Raw genomic sequence first — 10,000 nt, 5'->3', positions numbered from 1 at the left:
GGGTCAGTCACAGTGGTCAGGTATTCTGCCACTGTGTTCTCTCTGTTTAGGACCAAATAGCATTCTAGTTTGCTCTGTTTTTTGTTAATTCCTTCCAATGTGGCAAGTAATTATCTTTTCATTTTCTCATGATTTGGTTGGGTCTAATTGTGTTCATCTATCTATCTATCTATCTATCTATCTATCTATCTATCTATCTATCTATCTATCTATCTATCTATCTATCTATCTATCTATCTATCTATCTATCTATCTATCTATCTATCTATCTATCTATCTATCTATCTATAGCTCCAGAGGAGTTTGTGTCTCTGGCTGAGCTGGAGGATGCCTTGTTGAGGAACCTGTTTAGAGGGTATCAGAAATGGGTCCGACCCGTTCTGCACGCTAACGACACCATCACAGTACGCTTCGGACTCAAGATCTCACAGCTGGTGGACGTGGTGAGAACTGACACGCCTTACTGTCCCCTGGGAGATGAATACTCTGAACAGTCACATTCCATCACCTCATCCTCACAAATCAGACAGAGGGAGGGAGGGAGGGAGGGAGGTGGGGAGAGAGATTCATGGGGAAGAGAGGGGGAAGGAGAGGAGAGAGGGAGGGAGGGAGGTGGGGAGAGAGATTCATGGGGAAGAGAGGGGAAGGAGAGGAGAGAGGGAGGGATGGAGGTGGGGGAGAGAGGGAAGGATGAGAGGGGAGAGGGAGACGGGAGCTGAGGGAGAAGGGGTGGAGGTGGGGGAGAGAGAGGGAGGGGGGAGGGAGGGAGGGAGAGGGAGGGAGGGAGGGAGGGAGGGAGGGAGGGAGAGAGATTCATGGGGAAGAGAGAGGGAAGGAGAGGAGAGAGGGAGGGATGGATGGAGGTGGGGGAGAGAGAGGGAAGGATGAGAGGGGAGAGGGAGACGGGAGCTGGGGGAGAAGGGGTGGAGGTGGATGGAGAGAGGAGATGAAGATAGCCAGGACAGAAGACGTTGGAGGGAATGTTCCTGTCCTACTGTGTTACCATGGTCCTGATCTGTCCTACTATCTTACCATGGTGCTGATCTGTCCTACTGTCTTACCATGATCCTGATCTGTCCTACTGTCTTACCATGATCCTGATCTGTCCTACTGTCTTACCATGATCCTGATCTGTCCTACTGTCTTACCATGGTCCTGATCTGTCCTACTGTCTTATCATGATCCTGATCTGTCCTACTGTCTTACCATGATCCTGATCTGTCCTACTGTCTTACCATGATCCTGATCTGTCCTACTGTCTTACCATGGTCCTGATCTGTCCTACTGTCTTACCATGGTCCTGATCTGTCCTACTGTCTTACCATGGTCCTGATATATCCTACTATCTTACCATGGTGCTGATCTGTCCTACTGTGTTATCATGATCCCGCTCTGTTCTACTGTCTTACCATGATCCTGATCTGTCCTACTGTCTTACCATGGTCCTGATCTGTCCTACTGTGTTACCATGGTGCTGATCTGTCCTACTGTCTTACCATGGTCCTGATCTGTCCTACTGTCTTACCATGGTCCTGATCTGTCCTACTGTGTTACCATGGTCCTGATCTGTCCTACTGTCTTACCATGATCCCGCTCTGTTCTACTGTCTTACCATGGTCCTGATCTGTCCTACTGTGTTACCATGATCCTGATCTGTCCTACTGTCTTACCATGATCCCGCTCTGTTCTACTGTCTTACCATGGTCCTGATCTGTCCTACTGTCTTACCATGGTCCTGATATATCCTACTATCTTACCATGGTGCTGATCTGTCCTACTGTGTTATCATGATCCCGCTCTGTCCTACTGTCTTACCATGATCCTGATCTGTCCTACTGTGTTACCATGGTCCTGATCTGTCCTACTGTCTTACCATGATCCTGATCTGTCCTACTATCTTACCATGGTGCTGATCTGTCCTACTGTGTTACCATGGTGCTGATCTGTCCTACTGTCTTACCATGATCCTGATCTGTCCTACTGTCTTACCATGGTCCTGATATGTCCTACTATCTTACCATGGTCCTGATCTGTCCTACTGTCTTACCATGATCCTGATCTGTCCTACTGTGTTACCATGATCCTGATCTGTCCTACTGTGTTACCATGGTGCGGATCTGTCCTACTGTGTTACCATGGTCCTGATCTGTCCTACTGTCTTACCATGGTCCTGATATGTCCTACTATCTTACCATGGTGCTGATCTGTCCTACTGTCTTACCATGGTCCTGATCTGTCCTACTGTGTTACCATGATCCTGATCTGTCCTACTGTCTTACCATGATCCTGATCTGTCCTACTGTCTTACCATGGTCCTGATCTGTCCTACTGTCTTACCATGGTCCTGATCTGTCCTACTGTCTTACCATGGTCCTGATATATCCTACTGTCTTACCATGGTCCTGATCTGTCCTACTGTCTTACCATGATCCTGATCTGTCCTACTGTGTTACCATGGTCCTGATCTGTCCTACTGTCTTACCGTGGTCCTGATCTGTCCTACTGTCTTACCATGATCCTGATCTGTCCTACTGTCTTACCATGGTCCTGATCTGTCCTACTGTCTTACCATGATCCTGATCTGTCCTACTGTCTTACCATGATCCCGCTCTGTTCTACTGTCTTACCATGGTCCTGATACAGTGAGGGGAAAAAAGTATTTGATCCCCTGCTGATTTTGTACGTTTGCCCACTGACAAAGAAAGGATCAGTCTATAATTTTAATGGTAGGTTTATTTGAACAGTGAGAGACAGAATAACAACAACAAAATCTAGAAAAACGTATGTCAAAATGTTATAAATCGATTTGCATTTTAATGAGGGACATAAGTATTTGACCCCCTCTCAATCAGAAATATTTCTGGCTCCCAGGTGTCTTTTATACAGGTAACAAGCTGAGATTAGGAGCACTCCATTTAAGAGTGTGCTCCTAATCTCAGCTCGTTACCTGTATAAAAGACACCTGTCCACAGAAGCAATCAATCAATCAGATTCCAAACTCTCCTTGCAAGATCTCACCTCGTGGAGTTGCAATGATCATGAGAACAGTGAGGAATCAGACCAGAACTACACGGGAGGATCTTGTCAATGATCTCAAGGCAGCTGGGGCCATAGTCACCAAGAAAATAATTGGTAACACACTATGCCGTGAAGGACTGAAATCCTGCAGCGCCCGCAAGGTCCCCCTGCTCAAGAAAGCACATATACATGCCTGTCTGAAGTTTGCCATTGAACATCTGAATGATTCAGAAGACAACTGGGTGAAAGTGTTATGGTCAGATGAGACCAAAATGGAGCTCTTTGGCATCAACTCAACTCGCCGTGTTTGGAGGAGGAGGAATGCTGCCTATGACCCAACAACACCATCCCCACCGTCAAACATGGAGGTGGAAACATTATGCTTTGGAGGTGTTTTTCTGCTAAGGGGACAGGACAACTTCACCGCATCAAAGGGACGATGGATGGGGCCATATACCGTCAAATCTTGGGTGAGAACCTCCTTCCCTCAGCCAGAGCATTGAAAATTTGTCGTGGATGGGTATTCCAGCATGACAATGACCCAAAACACACGCCCAAGGCAACAAAGGAGTGGCTCAAGAAGAAGCACATTAAGGTCCTGGAGTGGCCTAGCCAGTCTCCAGATCTTAATCCCATAGAAAATCTGTGGAGGGAGCTGAAGGTTCGAGTTGCCAAACATCAGCCTCAAAACCTTAATGACTTGGAGAAGATCTGCAAAGAGGAGTGGGACAAAATCCCTCCTGAGATGTGTGCAAACCTGGTGGCCAACTACAAGAAATGTCTGACCTCTGATTGCCAACAAGGGTTTTGCCACCAAGTACTAAGTCATGTTTTGCAGAGGGGTCAAATACTTATTTTTTTTATCATTTTATAACATTTTTGACATGCGTTTTTCTGGATTTTTTGTTGTTATTCTGTCTCTCACTGTTCAAATGAACCTACCATTAAAATTATAGACTGATCATTTCTTTGTCAGTGGGCAAATGTACAAAATCAGCAGGGGATCAAATACTTTTTCCCTCACTGTATGTCCTACTGTCTTACCATGATCCTGATCTGTCCTACTGTCTTACCATGATCCTGATCTGTCCTACCGTCTTACCATGATCCTGATCTGTCCTACCGTCTTACCATGATCCTGATCTGTCCTACTGTCTTACCGTGGTCCTGATCTGTCCTACTGTCTTACCATGATCCTGATCTGTCCTACCGTCTTACCATGGTCCTTATCTGTATACTGTCTTACCGTGGTCCTGATCTTTTCTTCTGTCTACCATGGTGCTGATCTGTCTTACTGTCTTACCACGATCCCAATCTGTCCTACTGTCTTACCATGATCCTGATCTGTCCTACTGTCTTACCATGGTCCTGATCTGTCCTACTGTGTTACCATGGTCCTGATCTGTCCTACTGTGTTATCATGGTCCTGATCTGTCCTACTGTCTTATCATGGTCCTGATCTGTCCTACTGTCTTATCATGGTCCTGATCTGTCCTACTGTCTTACCATGGTCCTGATCTGTCCTACTGTCTTACCATGGTCCTGATCTGTCCTACTGTCTTACCATGGTCCTGATCTGTCCTACTGTGTTATCATGGTCCTGATCTGTCCTACTGTCTTATCATGGTCCTGATCTGTCCTACTGTCTTATCATGGTCCTGATCTGTCCTACTGTCTTACCATGGTCCTGATCTGTCCTACTGTCTTACCATGGTCCTGATCTGTCCTACTGTCTTACCATGATCCTGATCTGTCCTACTGTCTTACCATGGTCCTGATCTGTCCTACTGTCTTACCATGATCCTGATCTGTCCTACTGTCTTACCATGATCCTGATCTGTCCAACTTTCTATGATTCCGCCCTGTCCTATTGTCTTACCATGGTCCTGATCTGTCCTATTGTCTTACCATGGTCCTGATCTGTCCTACTGTCTTACCATGATCCTGATCTGTCCTACTGTGTTACGGTACATTTCAGCATCATGGACATCTCTGCCATCCTCCTATACCCTGTCTCTCTTTCCCCCGTTTCTCTCTCTGGTGGAGTTGGTTACTGGAGGTTTTTTTTGAGAAGAGGGGATGACAGGAGGACAGGAAGACAGGTAAAGGGAAGGAGGAGGGGAAATGAGAGAAAGGTGGTTAATTTGACGGCAAGGGAAGATACAGGGAGGAGAGAGAGGAGAAGAGTGGAGCGAGGGTTATCCTAAAAGGAGGGAGGAGTAAAGGTTAGGAGAAAATATGGTTACTCTGAGAGGAAGCAGTGAGGAAAGGGGGAGAGAAGAAGAGAGAGGAGGTAGAGGAGGTTTTAAAGTGTCCTCTCTCACCCCCTTGCTCTCTTCTCTCCCTCTCTTCTCTCTCTCTCTCTGTCTCTAATGGGACCATTGGGCCGAGAGGAGCTAGATAGCATCCATTATTTACACTGACCTCCACACACACACACACACACAAACGTACATGCACACACAGACACACACACACACACACACACACACACACACACACACCACTCTCTCTCTCTCTCTCTCTCTCTCTCTCTCTCTAAATTGTTCTCTGTCCCTGTCTCATTTGTTCCTAGTCCTTGTGTGGCAGTCACACACTCCTCTCTCACATTCCTGTAATGACTACATACTGCCACCTTGTGGTCATTTAACCAAAATGCACCAATCTACCTAAAACCCACCTTTGACCATTGATTCAGTCAGGTAGATATTCAGCCATTCTGCCCCACTGCCTTTCTGAGACACAGAGAAAACACGACATGTGTGCCATGGATTTTCACTCCAGTCTAATTTGACTGACATCCTTCCAAACTTCTTCAACTTCTAATCATGCATTCTGTCTTTCATCAGAAACTTTGCTTTTAGTAATGCAGACATTGTTCATAATGCATATTCAATTCTCTTCTCCTCTTGTTCTGACAGGATGAAAAGAATCAGCTGATGACTACTAATGTCTGGCTATGGCAGGTAAGGACCAATCAGCTGATGACTACTAATATCTGGCTATGGCAGGTAAGGACCAATCAGCTCATGACTACTAATGTCTGGCTATGGCAGGTAAGGACCAATCAGCTGATGACTACTAATGTCTGGCTATGGCAGGTAAGGACCAATCAGCTGATGACTACTAATGTCTGGCTATGGCAGGTAAGGACCAATCAGCTGATGACTACTAATGTCTGGCTATGGCAGGTAAGGACCAATCAGCTGATGACTACTAATATCTGGCTATGGCAGGTAAGGACCAATCAGCTCATGACTACTAATGTCTGGCTATGGCAGGTAAGGACCAATCAGCTGATGACTACTAATGTCTGGCTATGGTAGGTAAGGACCAATCAGCTGATGACTACTAATATCTGGCTATGACAGGTAAGGACCAATCAGCTGATGACTACTAATGTCTGGCTATGGCAGGTAAGGACCAATCAGCTGATGACTACTAATGTCTGGCTATGACAGGTAAGGACCAATCAGCTCATGACTACTAATGTCTGGCTATGGCAGGTAAGGACCAATCAGCAGCATCTCTACTGTAGTTTGAACACAAAAAGCCTCTGTTGTTAATGTTGTAATGTTAATGCTTCAACAATGTCTTCATAGAGCTTCACTTGTTTCCAGAAGACTTCAATATGGTGTTGTATTTATGTAGCAGTTTTATACCTCAGCAGTTCATGCCTGTATTGTCACTATCACGGTCTTCAAACTCCCTGTCATAAATGAGCCAAGGCGCAGCGTGCATGTACTTCCACATCTTTAATGGAAGTGAAACCTTTCACAAAAACCAGGTAAACAGAAATCAAACGTGACGCATACGGTGGCGCACACAAACACTCACAGAAAATAATAATGACCCACAAACACAGGTGGGGAAAACGGCTGCCTAAGTATGATCCCCAATCAGAGACAAGGATAAACAGCTGCCTCTGATTGGGAACCATACTAGGCCAACAAAGAAATAGAAACATAGATATGCCCACCCAAGTTACACCCTGACCTAACCAAATAGAGAATAAAACAGATTCTCTGAGGTCAGGGCGTGACATGTATTGGTATTATTGTAATGTTATGTTATAATGTTATGTTATAAAGGTATGTTATAATGTTATGTTATAAAGGTAGTGTATAATGTTATGTTGTAAAAGTAGTCTATAATGTTATGTTGTAAATGTATGTTATAATGTTATGTTACAAAGGTATGTTATAATGTTATATTATAATGGTATGTTATAAAGGTATGTTATATAATGTTATGTTATAATGTTATGTTATAATATTATCCCAGAAACAGTAGACCCACTCCAATTTGCATACCGCCCAAACAGATCAACAGATGATGCAATCTCTATTGCACTCCACACTGCCCTTTCCCACCTGGACAAAAGGAACACCTATGTGAGAATGCTATTCATTGACTACAGCTCAGCGTTCAACACCATAGTACCCTGAAAGCTCATCACTAAGCTAAGGAACCTGGATCTCACCTCGTGGAGTTGCAGTGATTATGAGAACGGTGAGGAATCAGCCTAGAACTACACGGGAGGATCTTGTCAATGATCTCAAGGCAGCTGGGACCATAGTCACCAAGAAAACAATTGGTTACACACTACGCCGTGAAGGACTGAAATCCTGCAGCGCCCACAAGGTCCCCCTGCTCAAGAAAGCACATATACATGCCCGTCTGAAGTTTGCCAATGAACATCTGAATGATTCAGAGGACAACTGGGTGAAAGTGTTGTGGTCAGATGAGACCAAAATGGAGCTCTTTGGCATCAACTCAACTCGCCGTGTTTGGAGTAGGAGGAATGCTGCCTATGACCCCAAGAACACCATCCCCACCGTCAAACATGGAGGTGGAAACATTATGCTTTGTGGGTGTTTTTCTGCTAAGGGGACAGGACAACTTCACCGCATCAAAGGGATGCTGGACGGGGCCATATACCGTCAAATCTTGGGTGAGAACCTCCTTCCCTCAGCCAGGGCATTGAAAATGGGTCGTGGATGGCTATGCCAGCATGACAATGACCCAAAACACACGGCCAAGGCAACAACGGAGTGGCTCAAGAAGAAGCACATTAAGGTCCTGGAGTGGCCTAGCCAGTCTCCAGACCTTAATCCCATAGAAAATCTGTGGAGGGAGCTGAAGGTTCGAGTTGCCAAACGTCAGCCTCGAAACCTTAATGACTTGGAGAAGATCTGCAAAGAGGAGTGGGACAAAAATCCCTCCTGAGATGTGTGCAAACCTAGTGGCCAACTACAAGAAATGTCTGACCTCTGTGATTGCCAACAAGGGTTTTGCCACCAAGTACTGTCATGTTTTGCAGAGGGGTCAAATACTTATTTCCCTCATTAAAATGCAAATCAATTTATAACATTTTTTAAATGCTTTTTTCTGGATTTTTTTGTTGTTATTCTGTCTCTCACTGTTCAAATAAACCTACCATTTAAAATTATAGACTGATCCTTTCTTTGTCAGGGGACAAAGGTACAAAATCAGCAGGGGATCAAATACTTTTTCCCCCACTGTATTTCCCTCATTAAAATGCAAATCAATTTATAACATTTTTGACATGTGTTTTTCTGGATTTTTTTGTTGTTATTCTGTCTCTCACTGTTCAAATAAACCTACCATTAAAATGATAGACTGATAATTTCTTTGTCAGTGGGCAAACGTACAAAATCAGCAGGGGATCAAATACTTTTTTCCCTCACTGTACATACTACCTCAATAAGCCTGACTAACCGGTGTGTGTATGTAACCTTGCTACTCTTATTTTGAAATCTCTTTTTACTGTTGTTTTATTTCTTTACTTACCTACACACACACACACACACACACACATATACCTTAAAAAAAAGTATTTCACTGTAAGCTCTGCGCCTGTTGTATTAGGCGCACGTGTCACAGCTGTCGAAAGGATTGGACCAAAGTGCAGCGTGGTTGTAGTTCCACATTTTATTAAATCCGTGAAACTTTGCAATACATAAATAACTGAAATGACAAAAACAAACCGTGACGCAGAGAGAAACAAACACTACTCAAAATATAATCACCCACAAAACCCATAAAGAAAAACCCCTACTTAAATATGATCTCCAATTAGAGACAACGAGGACCAGCTGCCTCCAATTGGAGATCATCCCAAACAAGCCAACATAGAAATACAAAAACTAGAACCTAAGAACATAGAAATAGAAAACATAAAACACCCCCTGTCACGCCCTGACCTCCTCTACCATAGAAAATCACCTTACTATGGTCAGGACGTGACAAATAACATCAAATCAAAGTTTATGTTATAATGTTTTGTTATAAAGGTATGCGATAATGTTATGTTGTTATGTTATAAAGGTATTTTTAATTTTATGATATGTTATAATGTTAAGCTATATTGTTATGTTATAATGTCATGTAGTGTTATGTTATTTTGTAATGCTATGTTATAATGTAATGCTATATTGTTATGTTAAAATGTAATGCTATTGTAACGGTTGTCATCGGGAATGGAGGACCAAAACGCAGCAGGAATGTGGATGCTCATCTTGTATTTATTTTAAAATAAAGTGAATACCAAAATAACAAAACGAAGAACTCACGAACAACAAAACAGTCTTGTCATGCACACTCAGCAAAACAAGAAACAATCTCCCACAACACCAAACCAAACAATTACCCATATATAACACTCTCCAATCAGAGGCAACGAAAGCACCTGCCTCCAATTGAGAGTCCAACCCCCCCATCAACCTAAACATAGAAATACAACAAACCAGAAAGAACATAGAAATACAAAACATAGAACATAGACCAAAACCCGGAAATAATAAATCAAACACCCTACTACATAAATCACCACCCCGAACCACATAAACAAAATACCCTCTGCCACGTCCTGACCAAACTACAATAACAAATAACCCTTATACTGGTCAGGACGTGACAGCTATATTGTTTTGTTATGTTATAATGTTATGTTATATTG

General features: G+C 43.6%; 1 protein-coding gene across 1 annotated transcript in view; it reads left to right on the top strand.

Annotated features, from left to right (window-relative positions):
- Positions 1-287: 287 nt before the first annotated feature.
- LOC106592107 (neuronal acetylcholine receptor subunit non-alpha-3) overlaps positions 288-10,000 on the top strand; it is a gene marked incomplete at its 5' end in the record, with an annotated part of 14,703 nt that continues 4,990 nt past the window's right edge. Inside the window, 2 exons of the mRNA XM_045713087.1 lie at positions 288-443; positions 5,940-5,984. Of these exons, the coding sequence (XP_045569043.1) occupies positions 288-443; positions 5,940-5,984 (201 nt within the window). The remainder of the gene's footprint in view (positions 444-5,939; positions 5,985-10,000) is intronic.

Source organism: Salmo salar, unplaced genomic scaffold (genome assembly GCF_905237065.1).
Source record: "Salmo salar unplaced genomic scaffold, Ssal_v3.1, whole genome shotgun sequence".
Classification (NCBI taxonomy): Eukaryota; Metazoa; Chordata; class Actinopteri; order Salmoniformes; family Salmonidae; genus Salmo; species Salmo salar.
This window is presented reverse-complemented; position numbering and strand designations above follow the sequence as displayed.